This window comes from Marmota flaviventris, chromosome 1 (assembly GCF_047511675.1).
Source record: "Marmota flaviventris isolate mMarFla1 chromosome 1, mMarFla1.hap1, whole genome shotgun sequence".
In the NCBI taxonomy this organism is placed as follows: domain Eukaryota; kingdom Metazoa; phylum Chordata; class Mammalia; order Rodentia; family Sciuridae; genus Marmota; species Marmota flaviventris.
Genome location: NC_092498.1, coordinates 113,342,052 through 113,363,608, shown reverse-complemented (window position 1 = coordinate 113,363,608; position 21,557 = coordinate 113,342,052). Strand labels below are relative to the sequence as shown.

The 21,557-nt window shown below is 40.5% G+C and overlaps 1 protein-coding gene and 1 non-coding gene across 3 annotated transcripts in view; both read right to left on the bottom strand.

Annotated features, from left to right (window-relative positions):
- The window catches only part of Thoc5 (THO complex subunit 5), a 37,252-nt gene that overhangs the window by 15,479 nt on the left and 216 nt on the right, over positions 1-21,557 (bottom strand). The window contains exons 2-13 of one of the 2 annotated variants that reach the window (XM_027956030.2): positions 19,789-19,891; positions 17,462-17,605; positions 16,439-16,552; positions 16,197-16,294; positions 12,840-12,986; positions 10,142-10,256; positions 6,279-6,411; positions 5,529-5,564; positions 3,139-3,216; positions 2,452-2,492; positions 2,167-2,266; positions 624-732 (exon numbers count right to left, since the gene is read on the bottom strand). In XM_027956030.2, coding sequence (XP_027811831.1) covers positions 624-732; positions 2,167-2,266; positions 2,452-2,492; positions 3,139-3,216; positions 5,529-5,564; positions 6,279-6,411; positions 10,142-10,256; positions 12,840-12,986; positions 16,197-16,294; positions 16,439-16,552; positions 17,462-17,605; positions 19,789-19,884 — 1,211 coding nt within the window. In that variant the 5' untranslated portion in view covers positions 19,885-19,891. The remainder of the gene's footprint in view (positions 1-623; positions 733-2,166; positions 2,267-2,451; positions 2,493-3,138; positions 3,217-5,528; positions 5,565-6,278; positions 6,412-10,141; positions 10,257-12,839; positions 12,987-16,196; positions 16,295-16,438; positions 16,553-17,461; positions 17,606-19,788; positions 19,892-21,557) is intronic. The other variant, XM_027956031.2, reaches the window with a different exon arrangement.
- On the bottom strand, positions 18,485-18,610 carry LOC114108444 (small nucleolar RNA SNORA40). Its single transcript, XR_003585474.2, has one exon. It is a non-coding gene; the product is annotated as a small nucleolar RNA SNORA40 (small nucleolar RNA).

Below are 21,557 nucleotides of genomic sequence, written 5' to 3'. Positions count from 1 at the left end.
CTGGGCTGGGGTGGTATTCTTTTTCAGTGAAAGCTAGTCCATCCCTAGGCTGGCCCTCTTTGTCCTCCCTTTTTCCTACACCTGGCTGCAGAGCGAGACTGACAAGGTCAGGTGAGTCCTGGGGATGCTATGGCAGTCATTCTCATGCCTCTGCTTACCCTCCTCAAAATCTCCACTGGGATGCTTCAGTCCTCCACCTACCACCCAGGTAAGGACAAACCTGGGGATTGAGTGAGATGGAGAGCAAAAATCCCAGCACCTTGGGACAGAAAGAGAAAGAGTGGCCTCATTTGTCAACCTCGTCATGTCTGCCAAATCTCATTTTTGTATTCACATGCTTTCCACTGGTTTCAAGAGTTTGGTGGCTCTGCCCTACTCACTCAATTTGTATATATGCTGCTGGATTTATTATCTGCTGTGTAATAAGAGGACTTCACTAATACAAGTCAGAGAACATTTCTAAAACCCAATGAGGTGCCAGGACTTCTAGGCCACAGGGACAGGACAACAGAAAACAAAGTGGCAGTGGGCTCCCTTAGGGCCTGAGGGAGGAATCAAGAGTAGCCTCCAGGCTGTCATCACAACCCCTCTCACATCCCATACCCATAGTGACTGCCTCATACCCTGCACTGATGGGGGTGATCAGCTCTGTGGCAGTTGTCACTTTGGCTTTCACTGTCATGATGTTGAGGTTCATGAGGTAGTAGAAAGTCAGGTGAAGCACGCTGTCATCTGGAGGGGAGGAGGAAAAGAAGGGATCATTTCTGGGTCTAACAAAGTCAAAGTCTATAGTATTACAGAAAGGAAATTCAAACAGACTTTACGATCTTCTACCATGAAAACAAAAATGCAATTGCAATAATGTTGAACAAAAAAGAACAGTGGTTTACAAATTCTTTGCTACTCTTCCCCATAAAAGGAGGAGGAGCTTCATTTCCTGACCCTTGAGTATGGGTTGAACTTGGTTATTCTGCTTCTAACAAATACAATATAGAGACATAGCCAAGGTGTTAAGGTTGAAATCATTCGTAACACAATGATATCATGTACTCCCGATGTGAGGTGATGATGACCACATATTTGCTACTCTTCTCCCAATTCTATAATCTCAATCTAATCAAGATCATAAAAGAAGAAAGAATGAGAAACCATCACTGCCCAAAGGAGGTTAAGGAGTATGACAACTAAATGTAATGTGGCATCCTGGCTTGGGTCCTGAAACAGAAAAAGGACACAATTTACAATAACGTTATAATAATAATATTGTAGTTAATAGTATTAGGCCAATGAAATTAACACTGGCTTTGATCACTATACTGTGGTTAATTAAGAATGTTAACATCAGAGGAAGCTGGATAAAGAGTATATGGGAAGGCTGCGGGTATAGCTCATGGCAGAGTACATGCTTAGCATGCATAAGACTCTGGGTTCAAACCCCAGTATCCCAAAAACCCTAAACCAAAAGCATACGGTGATGTTCTCTATTACCTTTACAACACTTCAACAAGTCTATAATTACCCCAAAATAAAAAATTTTTAAAATGAAGGGCAAAGGAAGGACCAGTGTGTAGAGCATGTCATTTTTGTACAAAATAAAGAGGCAGAGGATAAATACACAGTTGCATAAAAGCTTCTAGACGTATAGAATACTTTTAGAAAATGGATAAGAAATCTGTATCAATGGTTGTCCTTGGAAATAAGACCAGGACTAGCATCTGAAAGTCTGGGTAAGAAGCAAACATTTTACTGTTAACTCTTACACTGCCAGAATACTTTATCATGTTCTACTTTTTCCTTAAAAAAACAGTTTCCAAATATATTCTCTGTGGAATTCCAAGCTTTAAATATATATTTACTAAATTAAAGATGTTAATTGTATTCAAAATCTGCATACTCTTGCGACTTATTCTTTGGATTTAACATGTCAAATTCAGAAAGAAGTATAGTTTTTTTATCTTGCCTCTCTTATATGTTTGGAATTTTGTTGGCTACATTATTATGGTTAAGACTTTAAAAAAAATCAAAGAATGAAAGAATATTAAAGAGGAAAAACAGAAATAGGAGATCAAAATAATTTTGGGGGCAGAGAGGCTTCTGGCCTGCTGGACCCCCTCCATCTATAGTAGGCCAAAAAATTATGGGAGAATGAGATGAGTGCAGTCAGACCTTTGCACTTGAGGTCAAGCAGGACGGACAGCGGGTGTCTCTTTAGCATCTCCTTGCGCTTGTCATCCAACTGAACCCCCAATGTGGGTCGACGCCGTTTCTGGACAAAGGAATGAACCAAGATGGTAATCACTGATCATGGTAATCTCTCCCCTTCTGCTCCCTCCGGACCTGCTGCCTCAACTCCCCAGGCTGCCCAGCTCCCCTCCCAGAAGCCCTGTCTTCAATCATCTTTCTTTTGCTTCTAGGGAGAATGACACCCCTACAAGATAAAAGGATACTCACCGTGGTCTGCTCCTCCTCAGCATCCGAGTCACTCTCGTCATCTGCAGTCACACAGAGAAGGCAGTAAGAGATGAGAGGCCTCCAGAGGCTCCCTGAAGCCCCTCAACCAAGAGGGACCAAGAGGCCCAGACTCTGTTTCTTTAGAATAAATATTAATATTCTGCTTCTTATTCAGTATAAAAAACATGGCGATGGAAAAAAAGAAAAAAAGAATGGCTCATAATCTCACCATCCCTGATCTCTACAGGGCTTTTAAATATCACTTCTATGGAGCAGAAGCATATTTCCATGAGCCAGTAATAGTGATATGAATAATAATAATAATAATTACTCAAATAATTAAGAGTGGCTGCTATGTGCCAAGGGTGATACTAAGGGCCTTGCAACCATTATTACCTCATCTAATCTGCATACCTACATGAGGCTACTGTAAGTAAATTATGGCTCGAAAAATGTTGAATACCTTCCCTAGGGTCAGTGGACTAGTGAGTGGCAGGGCTGAAATCCAAAGGCAAGGACTGTTAACTCCAGGGACTGAGAGCTCTGCTCTTGTCCACCCCAAACACTGACACTAATATCAAGCTTCCTTCTACAAAGAACCAGTCCAGCTAATTCTCAAAGGACAAGGAATGCCCTTGGGTGGTGACTAGGGTATCCCTGGAGGAGGTATCCCAACCACTATGTTACCTTGGGAGTCCTCAGGAGGCTTGAATAGAGCCTTGGCTTCGTCCACACTGCCTTCGATAGCCACAGACAATGTCTTATCTGGGGGTAAGAAAAGTTTCATGGGAAAGCTGCTGGGAAGGGCACCAGGCAATGCAGGCAAGCCAGCTCAGGGGCTGCATGTCTTCTGCTTCTGCCCCATCTTCTCACTGACTCGGGTGGAGGGCAAAAGCCCTTTCTCCACATGCACAGGAACAAAATTGGAAACTTAAATCTTTTCCCCATCACTTACTGAGTACACCAAATTCAATGTGCAGATTCCCAGACAATAATCCCCTGAGGCTAATGGTGAATGCTTCTCTGTTTAGGCTCACACCAAGGCACAGATATTCAAACCCAGGGCTAAAGCCCCACGGAACTCTTCAGTTAGCTGTGCTATAAGTTCTCATCAAAAAGTCCACACCTGCCGGGTGGGTGCAGTGGAACATGCCTGTAATCCCAGCGGCTCAGGAGGTTGAGGTAGGAGGATCTCGAGTTCAAACCCAGCCTCAGCAAATGAGTGAGGCCCTAAGCAACTCAGCGAGATCCCGTCTCTAAATAAAATATAAAAAAGGGGCTTGGGATGTGGCTCAGTGGTTGAATGCCCTGGTTTCAATCCCCAGTACCCACTGCCCCTGGCAAAAAAAACACAATAAAAATAAATGAAACCAGTCTACACCTGTCTACCACCCTGAAACAACAGCTCTCACCTAAGTGCTTACTCTCTTCTGCATGACACCAAGCACCTGGCTGGCATCATCTCATTTAGTAGGGATTTGGATGCTATAGTCCAGTCCCAGACCTAAGTCCCTCTTTCCTACTTTGCCTGAGCACATAGCCTGCAAAGTTAAATCACTACTCTGAGGGTCCACTGGTCTCAGGTTCCACATCTACGAAATGGAGATTAAATAAGTAGTAGCTGCCCTGTTGAGCGGTAAGAACTGAATGATGTTTATATAATTTTAATTATAAAATTATTTTTAAGCTGGGAATGGTGGCGCAGGCCTATAATCCCAGTGATTTAGGAAGCTGAGGCAGGAGGATCACAAGTTCAAAGGCAGCCTCAGCAACTTTGTGAGGCCCTAAAGCAACTCAGCAAACCCTATCACTAAATAAAATATTAAAAAGAGCTGGGGATGTGGCTTAATGGTTAAGCACCCCAGGACTTAATCCCTGGGACCAAAAACAAAAAGAAAAGTAAAAATATTTTTTAAGACTTGGGTATTTTTTATTTGTTTGTACCAGGGATTGAACTCAGGGGCACTCAATCACTGAGCCACATCCCCAGCCCTATTTTGCACTCTATTTAGAGACAGGGTCTCACTGAGCTGCTTAGTGTCTCGATTTTGCTGAGGCTGGACTCAGCCTCTCTAGCTGCTGGGATTACAGGCGTGGGCCACCTCCCTGGACTTAAAACTAAATTTTGAGGCTGGGGATATAGTTTTGTAGTACAGGGCTCATTTAGCATATGTGAGGCCCAGGTTCTATCCCAACATGGACAACAAATAACAACAACAACAAAAAAAAAAAACCCAAAACCAAAAAACAAACACACACAAAAACTTTTTTTTTTTTTTTGATGAAACTGAGGATCTGAGGAAAGGATTAAAAAAAAAAAAAAAGAAATAAACTTTTTAATCTTCATAACAATCTTGTAGGAGGTTGTTATTCAACCCTATTATAGAAGGAATAATATTATTTTAACTATTTAGATATGAAAAACTTAAGGCTCAGAGAAGTTGGAAACTACAGCCAGGAAGTAGATAAACCAGGATTCAAGTACAGGTCTGTGCAACCTGAGCTTACTCTCTCAAAACTGAGTTAACAGCCTGTTTCACATACCTGGCTTGAAGACACACTGAGTGACTCCTTGGGTCCTTCTTTGTGGAACTCTGGGGGCCTAGTGCTACAAAGTCAGGCACCTTTCCTTTTTTTTTTTTTTTTTTTTTTGTGGTGCTGGGGATGAGACCCAGAGCTTGAGCTATAGCCCCAGACCCTCCTCTATCCTTAAGGGTATAGAAAGTCACATACGCCTGAAATAGTCTCCCAGCTGCCCAGCTGCATTAAGGAAGAAAGGCAAAGTCCCTCAATGTAGCTGACTACTGCCTTATCTCCCACAACCATACACAAACCATCACAGCCCGCCCCCAAATCAACTGGATCACCCCCATCAAGCAATGGCAAATTACAGAGCATTCTCTTTTAAAAATGTTTATAGAGATTGAACCCAGGGCCTCACGCAAGCTAGGCAAGTGCTCCACCACTGAGTCCCATCCCAAGCTCCACACTGGCTGTTAATGCTTGAATTCTGTAGGGGCAAAATGGGAGTAAAAACAAATAAATTTTAAACACAAAAAGAAAAGAAAATTACTCACCCTGTCTAGGGGGCTGGGAGGAGGATTTCATATGAGCTGATGATGGAAACAGGAGGGAGAACAAAGGGGAGGGAGATGAGAAGGACCAGGAAGACACAAGAAAAGAGACAGTAATGTGTTGGTGCCCGTGGCTGGGAGGAGAGCATGCACTGGCTCAATATAAGTCTGTCTGATGCAATGCAGTGGGATGGGGTGAGATAGAAAAGTTTAGGTGCTGGGTGGAGCTGCATTAGGACAAAAGCAAAAATTTCTCAAAACCTTAGCAGAGTCCCTTAAGCATAATGAGGACACATCTTCTCACATGGTAATTCACTGTAACGACATGCAGCCTGTTTTGAAGCATCCTGAAAGCCTGGGAGAGCTGGCCAGGACCTGTCTTCACAAGCACCACCCTCCACCCCCCACCCAAAGCAGATTAGGAAGCACTGACTACCTGCCAAGCGTGCCTTGATAGAGTGAGCACCTGGGAGCCCAAAGGGGCTTCCTGGACACTGCACCCATGGGCCATCCAGACAGGCTTAGGAAAGTTTCAAAGCCATCCATTCTGAAATACCCATTAGGTGAGTCCAGCCTCAGGTCAGCTGGTCAAAGCAGCCATGCTGGGTGTGGTGCAGAGGGAAGGTAGCATCCGTCACCTGAAAGCTTCTGGCAAGGCTGGGGAGCTCCTTGGTAGGCAATACTTCCAAATGACTCAGTAGGTCATGGCTGCTCCTCCCATAGCCCTCCTCCTCATCCAGCCCCCATACTCACCACAGGCCTGCCCATATGCAGTAGCCTGGACAAAGAGCACGTAGAGGGGAGGTGGCAAGTGCCTAGCTGTCTCGTATTGCTTGTGAGCCTGGTCAAATGGCATGAACAAGTACTCCTGCACCGGAAGGGAAGCCTATGCAATAAAAAAGAGTGTTTTTGTTTTTTCTTTTTCAACCGATCCCACATAAGAACATGCAGTTACTTTGCGATTGTATGTAGCTGGGGTACCAGGGTCTGAACCCAGGAATGCTCCACCACTGAGCTACATCCCCATTTCTTTTTGAGACGAAGTCTTGCTAAATCACCCAGGCTGGGCTTGAACTTTGGAATCCTCCTGCCTCAGCTTCCCAAGAAGATGGGATTACAGGATGCAACACTGTGCCCACTGTATGTAGTTTTTATTTTTTTGTACTAGGGATCAAAAACCAAGAAACTTGACCACTAAGTTACAGCCCCAGCCCTTTCTTATTTTGAAACAGAGTCTCACTAAGTTGCTTAGGGCCTCACTATGTTGTTGATGCTGACCTTGAACTTTTGATTCTCCTGCCTCAGCCTCCCAAGTCACTGGGATTACAGGTGTGTGCCACTATGCCTGGCCTGTATACAGTTTTTTATTCACAAAGTGATACATGACTAAAAGAATGTATAGGTGGAAAAAGGCCAAATAAATGAATCCATTGTATTTTTTATACCAGTCAGAGAGAAAGAAAATGAAATTATGAAAATATACCATTTCCAACAGCATCAAGTAAACATCAAGGGTCTGGGGATAAAGCTCAGTGGTAGAGTGCTTGCCTAGCATAAGTAAGGTCCTGGATTTGAGACTAAGCACCACCAAAAAAAAAAAAAAAAAACCAGAAAAAGAAAAAGACTTGTCATGCTCAACATCACTAGTTCCCAGAGAAAGGAAAATTAAAACCATAATGAGATACCCTCCAGAATAATATCAAAGTGTTGGCAAGGATATGGAACAATCAGACCTTTCATATGGTGCTGGTGGGAATTACCATAAATCAGTATGATCATTTTAGAAAACTGATTCTGTGTCTACCAAAGCTAAATATATGCACAGCATATTCTATATGACTCAACAATTTCATTCCTCTGTATATCCAACAGAAATGTACATACAGGTTCACCAAAGGACACAGGTAAGAATGCTCACAGCAGCATTACTTACAATAGCCCCAAACTGAAACTAACTAAAATCAAATACTAAACATCAATAAAAAGAAATGAATTGGTACTCAAAGTAGCACAACTACTATGAGTACTACTTAGCTTTTTTTTCCCTTTTTTTTTGGGGGGGGGATGGGCGGGCGGTACTAGGATGAACTCAGGGGCACTCGACCACTGAGCCCCATCCCCAGTTCTATTTGTACTTGCATTCCTTCTGCCTCAGCCTCCTGAGCTGCTGGGATTATAGACGTGCGTCACCATGTCCAGCACTACTGATCTTTTAAAAGATAAATTCCACAAACATACCATTGAGCAACAAAAGTCAGACACATAAGAGTATATACAATTCTATTTGCATGAAACTCAAAAGTAGACAAAACTAGGGGCTGGGGTTGTGGCTCAGTGGTAGAACACTCACCTAGCACATGCAAGGCCCTGGGTTCGATCCTCAGCACAACATAAAAATAAATAAATAAAATAAAGGTATTGTGTCCAACTACAACTAAAAAATAAATATTAAAAAAAAAGTAGACAAAACTAGCTATGTAAGAAGTTGGGATAATGGTTATGAGTGGTAAATAGTGTCTGAGAGTGGTAATAAAGAACTCTAGAAAATTGGTAATGCTCTCTCTTGATTTTGGAGTGGCAATACAGATGTGTTTGCTCAGTAAATATTCATTCAGCTGTACACCTGTATGCTTTTCTGTTATTTTGGTGCTAGGGAATAAACCCATGGCATTGTGAATGCTAAGTATTCACTCTACCACTAATCTAAACCCCCAGCCCTATAAGATTACTATTATTATATTTTGAGATGTGGGGCTCACTATACTGCCAAGTTGGTCTCAAACTCATGGGCTTAAGTGATCCTTCTGCCTCAGCCTCCCAAATAGCAAGGACTACAGACATGCATCACTGCACCCAACTACTGTTTAAATTAATATATGTATGTTGTATCAGAAAGTTGTAGGCAACTTTATAAAGTAAAATCTCTCAGTTTATAGCCCCACAAAGGTAACTGGTAATGGTTTTGTGTAAATATAGATTCTTCTAAGCACACACACAAAACACACACACGTAAATCCACACAGCTTCTTTGTAGATCAAAACATAAAAATGAGACCATACTATACACTCTACAATTTATATCTGTTTCCCTTAATACTATTAATAGGTTTCTTTCCTGTCCAGTTATTCTACCAGTAGTATGCCATTCCATACTTCCATCACAGCTATAAGGCCATATTACACGCCAGGTATTGTAGCACATGTCTGTAATTCCTGCAACTTGGGAGGCAGAGGCAGGAGGATCACAAGTTTGAGGCTAGCCTCAGCAAGGTGTTAAGCAACTTACTGAGACCCCGTCTAAAAAGAAAGGGTGGAGGGCTGGGGATGTGGCTCTGTAGTTAAGTGGCCCTGGGTTCTAATCACCAGTATTTTAAAAAGAAAGGCTATACTACACAAAAAGTTTATTTAACCTAGATCCTATTTACTGTGTCCAGTTAACTGAAGAAAATTTAACCATGCAGAGGATTTGGAGTGTTGAGTACAACGAAACCTTTTCATTTCCATTTTCTTTTTCTCTGGTTATTTAGTGCTACTGGAAAATATCTTTGTTAACAATTCTAATTCTATGCCTACAGTTGAAGAGAGGAAATGCAGGTCTTGCCAAGTCCGGGAAAAGTGAATTTATAATTTCTCTAGGGTCCTTTTACAAAGCTCCTCCATATTACCATTTATCCTGCTTCATAAAACCATAACAATTTTTAGAACAAATCTAGCTTTACAAAGCAAACAAAAATCAGGTCACCTATATAGAAAGACAATCTATTTCATAGGTAATGTGGGAACTTTTCCTCCTAAGGAACATAATGGATTTCAAATGCGTCAAGTTCTTTACAAAGTAAGCAGATCTGCTGAACAGTCTGCCCTGAGCTCTCCTCAGTGGGATGTAACAGACATCCACAGGAAGCATGTTTAGATAACCTGAGACGGGATAGGGATGTAGTTCAGTGGTAGCGCACTTGCCTAGTATAATGTGAGACCCTAGGTTTAAAAAAAAAAAAAAAGGCGCCTAGAGACTATAGGGCTAGTGGGGACCATGAAGGGGGTTAACTGAATTTATATAATCTGAAAAAGTATGACACAGTGCAGAGGGGGCTCTAGATATAAAGAAAATGCCCATTACATGTGTATATATGTTTCTAAAACCACCTGGCCAGAATTTATTTATTTATTTCCTTCCTTCCTCCCTCCCTTCCTTCATTTCTTTTATTGCAGTGCTGGGGATTAAACCCAGTGTCTCATGCATGTGAGGCAATGCTCTACTACTGAGCTACCCTTTAACCCCTGGCCAGAATTTCTTTCTCTTCCCTTTTTTTTTCCTAAATGTTTTTTTTAGTTGTAGATAAACACAATACTTTGTTTATTTTTATGTGGTGCTGAGGATTGAACCCAGTGCCTCACATACTAGTCAAGTATTCTACCACTGAGCTACAATCCTAGCTCTAAGCATTTCTTTACTGCAGGACACAAGCTTATTGTACAATCAGGTAGGACTTCACATAAGACATTCCTATTATGTACTCAGATTAGCGTAAGACCTGGCAAAGCCTAAAGGGCGATGTAGCTTCTGGTGGCCTCTGGGCAGTGGTAAAGGCAAAAGCAAGACTGGCAGGCCTCACCTGCATGATGCTGTTGAGGCGAGGCTGGAGGCTGCTCAGGTATTCCTTCTTCACCTCAATCTCCTTAAGGATTTTCTCCTTGTTGGACAGGCACTCTCGGTACTTCTCCGCCAGCCTGAGAGGATGAACAGAGCTCTGTCACCTGATGTCTTGAAGGGACATCTCAACAATTAATCTAGGTATAAAAATACAGTATATATATTTTTTCATACTGGAATTTTCATGGTTGCTGCTCTCCTGTTAGAGTAATTTTTTATATTTGTTCAAGAATTCTAGGGCTTTTGAATGGTACATCTGATTTTTTACATAAGCAGCATTTTCTACACTTGCCTTTTTCTGTAATAAGAGAGAAGAACAGGTCAGACTCTACCTATAATAGCAGCTACAATTAAATGCTAATGTTTGGGGCTGGGGTTGTGGCTCAGTGGTAGAGTGCTTGCCTTGTATGTGTGAGGCCCTGGGTTTGAGCCCCAGTACCGCATATAAATAAATAAAATAAAAAATTCATTGATAATTTAAAAAAAAAATTTTTAAATGCTAATGTTTGCCAACATTTGCCATGTGCAAGACCCTTAGGGAACTCTTTATAAGAACTATCACATTTAGTCCTTATACAAACACAGGAAGATCTTATCCCTAAAGGAGAAAACTAAGGTTCCAGGAGGCATTAACTTGCCCAAAGACATCTAGTCAAAGAGTCAACTTAACAGGGGAGTGACAGTCCAGGTCCCTCTGCTCAAACACAGACGTAAATTCCCTAAGAACCAGACTCAGTGCAAAGTGTCTAACATGGACCAATGGGACAGAATATCTCCTATTATAGAAAAAGGCAAGTATAGAAAAGTGCTGCTTATGTAAGGAAAAACAGGACAGATGTGCCAATCAAAAACCCTAGAATTCTTGTACAAATAGGCAACAGGAGAGAAGCAACCATGAAAATTCCAGTATGGAAAAACATATATATTGTATTCTTTGACCTAGATTAAAAACATTCTATTACAGATTAAAAACATTCCATTACAGATTAAAAACATTCTATTTATGGTTAACAAAGAAAAGCTCTTTATTAGTACAGAAAAATTTAATATGTAAACAGCATTATTTATGGTAGCAAAAATGGAAATAACCTAAAAGTTCAACAAGGGGAAAGGACTTTTTAAGTTACATTTTTCTATACACTAAAATGTTGTACAACTTTCTAAAATAACAGAAAGCATATGATGCTGCAGGATTATGCTTAAAGATGGGGGAAAAGGCAAAACAAAAATTAGATTTATGGTACAAAAGACATTTAGGTCTCAGGTATTGAATTTTTTTTTTAAATATTTTTTAGTTGTAGTTGGACACAATATCTTTTATTTTTATGTGGTGCTGAGGATGGAACTCAGGGCCTCACACATGCTAGGCGAGCACTTTGCCGCTGAGCCACAATCCCAGCCCCTCAGGTATTGAAATTTTAAAGAAAAAAGGTTACTTTGCTGTGTATGATGGTGCATGCCTGTAATCCCAGCAGCTCAGGAGGCTGAGGCAGGAGGATCACAAGTTTGAGGCCAGTCTCAGGAACTTAGCAAGGCCCTAAGCAACTCATCAAGACTCTACCTCGAAATAAAATAAATAAAAAGGGCAGGCTGGAATTGTGGCTCAGTGGTAGAGCACTTACAGAGCATGTATGTGTGAGGCACTGAGTTTGATCCCAGCACCATATAAAAGTAAATAAATAAACAAAATAAAGGTATTGTGTCTGCCTACAACTAAAAATAATTTTAAAAAAAATAAACAAATAAAAAGTGGGGGACTGGGGCTATAGCTCAATGATAGAGAGCTTGCCTCACACGTGTGAGGCACTGGGTTCAATCCTCAGCATCACATAAAAATAAATGAATAAAGATATTGTGTACATCTACAACTAAAAAAAAAATTTAAAAAAATAAATAAAAGGGTATGTAGCTTAGCAGCAAAATGTCTCTGGATTCAATCCTCACTACCCCCCTAAAAAAAGTTACTTTAATGGCCAGGTGTGGTGGCTCCTGCCTATACTCCTAGTTAATCAGAGGACTGAGGCAGGAGGATCACTTGAGTCCACAACGTGGTGGCCAGCCTGAAAAACACAGTGAGACTCCATCTCAAAAACAAAACCCAAAAACCAAAAAAAACAAAAAAAAAAACCCAAAACACCACTCCAACTTTCTATTAATAACCTTAAGCAAATACAATCCCACCCATGATGAGGTTGGTCTGGTTTGGTCTCAAAATAAAATAAAAAGGGCCGGGAATGTAGGTCAATGGAAGAGTGTTAGCCTAGAGGTCCTGGGTTCAGTCACCAACTCCACAAAAAAAAAAAAAAAAAAAAGTCTTGGAGATTATTCTACTAATTGCACAGTACTTGGCTGTCTGATCCTGGATCATGACAAAGCACTATCACTCTATGGTTAGGAAGATCAGGAAGGAGAAGCCAAGCATGGTGGTAAACACCTGTAATCCCAGCAATTCAGGAGGCTGAGGCAGGAGAATCAAAAGTTCAAGGTCAGCTTCAGAAATCTAGTGAGGTCCCAAGCAACTGGCAAGACCCTGACTCAAAATAAAAAAAATAAAAACTGGCTGGGGATGTGGCTCAGAGGTTAAGTGCCCCTGGGTGTAACCCTCAGCAACAAACAAACAAACAAAGCAGCAGCAGAAGCCAAGAAAAAGTAAATTCTACCTTTTCCGTTGCTCCAATTCCCAGTCCAGTCGTGCTAAGGTCTGCTGATGAGGGTCTCCCATGGTGACTTCAGCTTTGCTGATGTCTGGTGGAGCCTCCTTATAAAATTCCTCTAAACTGACCAGATCTATTTCTTCATGCTTTGACCTACAGGAAGAAAACAGATGTCAAGCTGCTGTTCTCAAGAACCCAAACTGTGGCTTAAGTTGGGAGTCCCTTCAACTGCACTCACTCAGCCCTAATCCACAATTACTCAAGATACTGGAATCCAATTTCAGAATATGCTCATTAGCAGATGTTTCAGTATGATGAGAGGTCACTGGTGACATGCGATAGGATCCTTGTCCATGCTGTCCAACCTTTTTATCTATGAATTAGCTAAAGGCCTGGAAAGGATTCTTACTGAATTTACAAATATCTCCCAGTTGAACAGGAGAGCTAAGAGTCAAAATCAATACAGCCTAGACCTAAACTGTCAGGTTGAAAGCAGGACATGTCATGGAACAAGAATAAACGTAAGAGTCTGAATGTAAGTTCAAAACACTAAGTATAAGTATAGGAGGGAGGGAGATCCAACATGCCAGAACCAGATGTAAAAAAGATAAAAGCTTTTAATTGTTACATGAACAGTGACATACTGGTATAAAAGAAAATAAATCCAATACTTTTTGATGCATTAACAAAGTTGAGTGCTCAGATCAGGCCACATTATCATGGCCATGGTCAGCAACTACTACGTATTAATTAGTACCCACCAGCTGGGCGCAGTGGTGCACTCCTGTTCTTTGTTTTGTGTTTTGGTACCAGGGTAGACCCAGGGGCACTCAACCACTGAGCCACATCCCCAGCCCTATTTTGCATTTTATTTAGAGACAGGGTCTCACTGAGTTGCTTAGTGCCTGGCTGTTGCTGACTGGGATTAAAGGCATAAACCACAACACCCAGCTAGTGGTATACTCCTGTAATCCCAGGGACTTAGAAGGCTGTGGCAGAGGGGAACACAAGTTTGAGGCCAGCCTCAGCAATTTAGCAAGGCCCTAGGCAAATTAGCAATACCCTGTCTCAAAATAAAAAAGGACTGAAGATGTGGCTCAGTAAGTAGTAAAATACCTCTAAGTTTAATCCCTAATACCGCATCAACCACCCCCCAGAAAAAAAAATAATTAGCACGCTATATATGTGTCTTCACTTAATTTAATCTTATAACAATTCTAGGATGTGAGGATTTTTATCTCCATTTTTCAAGTGAGATGGAGGCTTTTATTCAGTGCATAGTAGAGCTCAGACATGGACCCAGGCTATCTAACTACAGCTCTTTTCACATGGCTGCCTACTGCCCCACAGGCCCGAATTCCACCGCATTCTGAGTTTGTCAGCTTCCATCTGAGCAATGATTATGGAATGGTGCATTGTATTCTTTTATTTTGTTTTCATACTTTTTAAATTCTGATAAAGTTTAAGATTCACAAGAAGTTTCTAACATAGTACTGAGAGGGGAGAGGAAGAGGTTGATCAATAGGTACAATGTTATTGTTCAATAGGAAGAAAAAATTCTAGTGTTCTAAAAGTATAGCAGGGTTAAGTACAATGAACTTTTAAGTTTCTCAAATTGTTGGAAGACAGAAGTATGAATGTACTTACCATAAACAAATGATGAAAGTTTAAAGTCATGGGTGCCAATTATTCTGAGTTGATTATTACTGAATGTATACATGAATCAAAACACCATATTGTATCTCATAAACATGTACAAATATTATGTGTCAAACTACTGAGAGTTTATTTTCTGTGTACTCTTTGTCCAGGTTCCCCCAATGATAATAAATATAGTACACTATCAAAACCAAGAAACTGACGATGGTACAATAGTATTAACTGATGCAATTTTTTTTTTTTTTTTTTTTGAGAGAAAGAAAGAGAGAGAATTTTTTAATATTTATTTTTTTAGTTTTTGGCGGACACAACATCTTTATTTATATGTGGTGCTGAGGATCCAACCCAGTGCCACACGCATGCCAGGCAAGCACACTATAGCTTGAGCCACATCCCCAGCCCTGATGCAAATTTTTTATTAGTACTTTCTCTGGGGGGAGTGGGGACACAGGTACCAAGGATTGAACCCAGGGGCATTTAACCACTGAGTCACATACCCAATCCTTTTTATGTTTTATTTTGATAGGGTCTCACCATGTTACTTAGAGTCCAACTTGCTGAGGTTGGCTTTGAACTCGTAATCCTCCTGCCTCAGGCTCCTGAACTACTGGGATTATAGGCATGAGCCACCAAGTCCAGATCTCTATTAGTATTTAAGTGTTAATATGTAACATGTACCTCAAAAATCAGCATCATCACTTGGGAGGCTGAGGCAGGAAAACTGCAAGTTCAAAGATAGCCTCAGCAACTTAGTGAGGCCCTAAGCAACAGTGAAACCTGTCTCAAAATAAAAAAAGGCTGGAGATGTGCCTCAGTGGTTAAGTACTCTTGGGTTCAATCCCCAGTATTTAAAAAAAAATAAAACAACAACAAAACTCGCATTATCATCACTAAAGATATGCTGGACCCTGATGTCAAATGTGTCCCCATTCATACCAAGTTTGTTACAAATAAGATCTGCCTTCTTTCAGTTTGAACAATGTCCTTCCAAGCAAGAATTCCTTCCTTTCTCTTCCCATTTACTCCTTCTTCTATCTCATCTCTCAGCTTGGTTTTGCCAAGAGGTATCACATCCTAAGATTACTAATAAACTGTAGATTGTTCACCTGAATATAGCTAAGGAGCAAGAAGTTCAGGTCCAAAGAATAAGATTCATATGCAAAAATGAACTGCTGTGCTTTCAGAGAGGAAAACTGGGCCAAAATGTTAAAAGGATATGATTGGGAGATTGAGGATTGTAACTTGGGAGACTGAGGGAAAAGTTGTACTGACCTTGGCTCAAAATGAAAAACAAAAAAGACTCAGGATGTAGTTCAGTGGTAAAGCACCTCTAGATTCAATCCCTAGTACCAAAAAAAAAAAAAAAAACAAAAAACAAAAAACAAAAACCTGCTCCCATATAATGTGCCCAGGAATCAAACTGGTAAAGTAAAGGCTCCTGCTGGGGACAGAGAAGCACTCTTTACCAACTGTGGAGCTCACAAACTCAAAAGGATCAGAGAGGCTTCTATGGTTCTTTGTGCAGCCCCAAACTACTGCTTACAATTCTACCACTCAGAGTGATCTATTCACCCTTCTCCCAGATCCTGCAGTCCTTCAAGCTCATTGAATTTCTTTTCAAAGAAACTAGCTCACACTGAACTATGTAGGAAAAAGCAGTTACAATAGACCAGGTGTATCAAAGCCCTGCGTTCCCAAACTCACTTAAATTCCAGACATTTGGTGATCTCCTTCTGCAGGTGCATCACCTCATACAGCAGGTTCTGTAGTTGCAGGTGATAGGCGTCTACTTTCTGCTTAGCCTGAAGGAAAGACAAGGCTGAAGGTGAGAGCAGGTTAAGTTGGGGTGGAACAGAGCATCTGCAAAGTCAGAAAAGGGGAAAAGGAGATAGAGAAGGGGATGAGGAAAAGCAGGAAGGAGGATTCATTAAATCTTTCAACTCTACCTCATGGGTCTGATCCCTTCCTTTCTTCAACCTTATGTGGGCTAATCGGTTAAGCTTCTTTAGAGTCATGAAATGTACACAGCTTTGGATCCTTCGTTCTTCAATTTCAATTGCCTGTGGGCAAAGAAAAAGGTAAAGACCACTAAGAATAGGTGCTGCCGACCCATCCCCATTCAGGACCAAAGGAAGACACCAGGGGGAGCTCTAAACCACAGGTACTGTCATGAGGGAAACACCAACAGAAGGGATGACTGTACAAAGGAAGTGCCTAAGGTTCCCAGGCAGAAAAGCAATTTCTACTTAGACTGAAGTGACAGGAATTAAAGATAGACCAGGTGCAGCCAATACACGATTAATAGCTTTCCCTAAGATCCTAAAGAGAACTTCATAATAGTAGCGTTGTGACTCAAAATCTGACCTCTATCAATAGCATTACAGAATAATTTAAGTGATAATAACAAAAGTATAGTCATAAAGTTTGGCTACAATAAAACAGATATGATGTAATAACTTTAGTAATGTTGGCCAGCTTAAGCACAAATAAGATCCCTGGGGAAAAGATGAAAAGTATTTTTTAATTTATCTAGTTTTTAGACACATTACTTAGTTTTTCTGCCACTAAAGTCTGGTTTGTTCATTTAACATTAACGAAAACTTCATTTTTGGTCTCTACCAATTTACTTATGCATACTCATGCTATCACATCAAGGGAATTGATATGTACTATCATTTATCAGCACTAAGCAAAAATGCTGGCTACTTATGCAATAAATGTTATGTCAAAGAAAGATCAAATCAAAGTTTTTAAAAAATAATTATCCTGTACATTCATTACCATAACGGGTAATCAGGTAATGATGACAGGTTCCAATTAATTAATAGGCAGCTCTGGAGTCTGTAGGCTCCAACCACCTGATTATGGCTAGAACAGAAGATCAAGATCAAGAAGGGCCCCAGTAGGTGCAAAAGTTACCCCTCTGCACAGACCTACCAGGTTCAAGTCTGCCTGGTTCCATTCCTTACCATATCCTTGCCACCCCGGCTCTTCAGATCCTGGATCTCGGCCATCAGCCTCTGTAGCTCCTGGCACGTGTACTTATACAGCTCATAGTCTCTGCCAGGGTCCCGCAGGTCCACCTCAGCCTCCTCGCTATAGTATTTACCTTCCTGTGAAGGCAAGGAGAGAGGCCCCAGGTGAGAAATGAGTCTCCCTGTTGGGACTAGAGACACTTGACTGAGATCTCTTGTTAAACATGTACAATTAACAATGAAGCCCCAAATTAGGTCACTAAAGAAAATGGTTCTCATATCAAATGTTTTTATTTTCAAAACAGAAACTTCTTTTTCTTATTACAAAGTATGCATATTTGGTGTCTAAGAACAGAAACATCACAAAGTTCAAGGTCAGTCTCAGTAACTCAGCAAAACCCTAAGCAACCTAGTGAGGCCCTGTCTCAAAATAAAAAAATAAAAAGGGCTGGGGATATGGCTAATGGCAGTGTTTAATCAATCCCCAGTACCAAAAAAAAAAAAAAAAAAGAAAGAAAGAAATAACTTCCTATAATTTCACTTTCCAGCCCCAAACAACTCCATTGTGAATACTATGAATAAATATATATTTTTAAGCAAGACAGAATCATCATTGTCCATGTTATTCAGTGAAACTTCTCATAAAATAAATATAGATTTCTATCAAAACAGCTGTATGGGTCTGGGGTTGTGGTTCAGTGGTACAGCGCTTGCCTCATACATGTGAGGCACTGGATTCAATCCTCAGCACCACATAAAAATTAATTAATTAATTAATTAATTAAAGGTATTGTGTTCATCTACAGTTAAAAAAAAAAAAAAGTCCACTGTAGAGATAAGCCAGAAATCACTTAATCAAATTTCTACTGATAGATATTTAAATGGTTATAGCAAGCTTTGGCAGACTATAATATCAAAACTAAGACAAGAATGCCATAATCAAAACTCAAAAAAAAATAAGGTCCTTCAGCAATCTGATTTCCTAAATCAGAGAAAAGCATTGTTTTTATCTTTCATAATATTCTTTCTTATATGTATCAAGACTCATACTGAACAATGAGTTTTAGATTGCAAAAAAGAGGTTTAATATTTGCACCTGTTTATAAGTTTGTCCATGAGTTAAATGAAAAACACACAAAAGCAATATATATGTGCATATATACATACACATGCATACATATGTGTATGCATGCATGCACATATACATATACACACATATATATATAATACAACACAAAACTATCACAAAGTGCTAAAAGCATTGTTTTCTGGTTTTGATTTGTGTGTGTGTGTGTGTGTGTGTGCGTGCTGGGGATTAAAACTAAGCCCTTGCATATGCTAAAATAGGTTCTACCACTGAGCTATACCTCAGCCCATACTGTGTTTTAATTGAAATTTTTTTAAATATACATATATATATTTTAGTTGTAGATGGACACAATACCTTTATTTTATTTGTTTACTTATATGTGATGTTGAGGTTTGAACCCAGGGCCTCACATGTGCGAAGCAAGCACTCTACCACTGAGCCACAACCCCAGATCCTGTTTTAATTGAAATTTAAGCTAGTGTTTCATGATTCTACTTAAAACAAACAAGCAGACAAACAAAAAACCAACTAGCCAAACAAAAACAGCCAAGTCATGAATTGGCTTGAAAGACTCAAGGACAGAAAGACAAAAAGAAGTACCACCTGTTGACCACAAGAGCTCTCGGGTCACAGAACAGGTTCTGTGGGTTTAAGGTTCTGGTACCATCTTAGTAGCATACTTGGGGATGTAACATCTCTGAAGCGCCAGAGCTATGCGGTAGTCAAGCTCCTGTCTTCTGACCATCAGGAAATTGGAGACATACATCACACTGTGTACGTACCAATGATGTCTAATACAGGATTGCTGGTTCTTGGGATGCTCAGCTAAACCTGATGTGGACACACAGATTTTATGGGGCCACAGAAATTCTAGTCACCTGGTCAAACAGAGACCACCATGGGACTGTCCCTGGTAGATACAAACCTGAGCTGACACAAACCCCTATGTAAGTGCTTGACCATAGCTGCAATTTCTTTTTTTTTTTTTTTTGGGGGGGGGGGGTACTAAGGATTTAATCCAGGGGCACTTTACCACTGAGTTATATTCCTAGACCTGCTTTTTTTTTTTTTTTTTTTAATTTTGAGGCAGGTCTCACTAAGTTGCTGAGGCTAGCCCTGAACTTGTGTTCCTCCTGACTAAGCCTCTGGAGTCACTGGAAATACAGGAGTGTACTACTGTGCCCAGCACAAGCTGCATCTCTCAGCACCGTGGCAACCTGGCTGATCTCACCTGCTCTGTGTCAGATCGATTCCGCTTTCCTTCAGCTGGAGCTCCATCACTTCGGATCACTTTGGGCTTCCGTTTTTTGCTGGATTCTGATGACATGGTTGTTCTTTAAGGTTAGGAGAAAACAAGAGAGAGCTGGTAAGAGGAAAAAGCTTTCAGGATTTTTTCTGAAGTAAGAATACTAAGTCTAACTAGCAACTCTAGTTATTTATAGATGTAGTAACTCAAGAAAAGCCACTCAACCTCTAAAGCTTGAGTGTAATCCTCTGTAAAACAGGGACTCGTCTTTCAGCATGTCCAAAATGAACTTGTCTCACATAAATCCGTTCCCATTACCGCTGACTGGTCACTATGTGGTGGGCCTTGATCTAAGCACTTTATGGGTATGTTCTCATTTGATTACTATTAAAAATTTTTCAGATAAGAACCACTAACATTTTACAAATGAGAAAACTGAGAATTGCAAAGGCAAATATCTTGCCTATCCCACAGCTAGTACACTAAAACTTGGACCAATGTCAAAGCTCTTTTTTTAAAAAATATTAATTTTTTAGTTGTAGTTGGACACAATATGTTTATTTTATTTATTTATATGTGGTGCTGAGAATCGAACCCAGGGCCTCACACATGCTAGGTGAGTGAGCTACCCCAGCCCAATGTCAACGCTCTTGACAACTATAGTATTAGGCCTCCTAGTCTTGACAGCATTTCATCTGGTGATGCCATGATGGCTGAACCTAAAATTTAAAGAACAGAATGCACATTTCAGGGGGTTCTAGGCTCACAAAACATCCTCCCTTGTAGTCATCACCTCAGCCTCCTCAGGTAGGCAGCACTGTCCCTCTTAGTTAGCTGCCACACTTATTGGGGGGAGCCAACAGTGTGTTGAGGCAGAGTCAAAAGTGCACTAACTAGAATCTCCGCTCTACTATTTTATGGCTTCAAGTTCTGGGTCAAGTCACTTCACTTTTTTCAGGATCCGTTTCCTCACAAATCAAATGAGAATAACAGTCTCTATATCAGGGCTCATGGGGAGGGAAGGCATTAACACAAAAGACACTCTACTAGGAAAGATGATAAACTTGAGCTGGGGCTGTGGTGCATGGGTGATATTACGTAACACTGAATACCCAAGGAGAAAATTAATCCCTTTCAATTCTTTTTTGAAACTTCCAATTGCTTCAAGAACTTATATCTTCCATAATTTATTTTTGACATCTATGAATACCAAGGTTCACTTGTTTAAAAAAAACCCAGGACTTTATCTCCAAGCCTTAGACAATGAAATCTGGGCAGAATTTGTTAACAAAGGCCTGTTTTCATTATATTAAATATATTTGTATCATTATCTTCTGCATAAAACAAATGAAAGCAATTTTCCAATTTTCATGGTAAAATAACTTGACATTTTTTCTCCAAGTATTTATGTTTAAAAAGTGAAACGGGGCTGGAAGTGTAGCTCAGTGGTAGAACGCTTGCCTAGCATGCCTAAAGACCTAGGTTCGAGCCCCAATAACCACCGCTCTCAAATAAATAAAGTGACTGGAATAAAAATATTTGGTAAACTAATTGTACAAGTGGCAAACTGAATTGGTAAACTCCACAAAGGTGGGACCCGAAATCCCAACACTGGAACACAATAGAATGCCCAGCACACAAGACTGCACAATAAACGTGAGCTGTTACCACCATCATTAACATCATGAGGCTACAAAGCAGGGCCTGAGGATGCTGCAGCAAACATTTTCCAGATGAGGATACAGCGCGGAGCC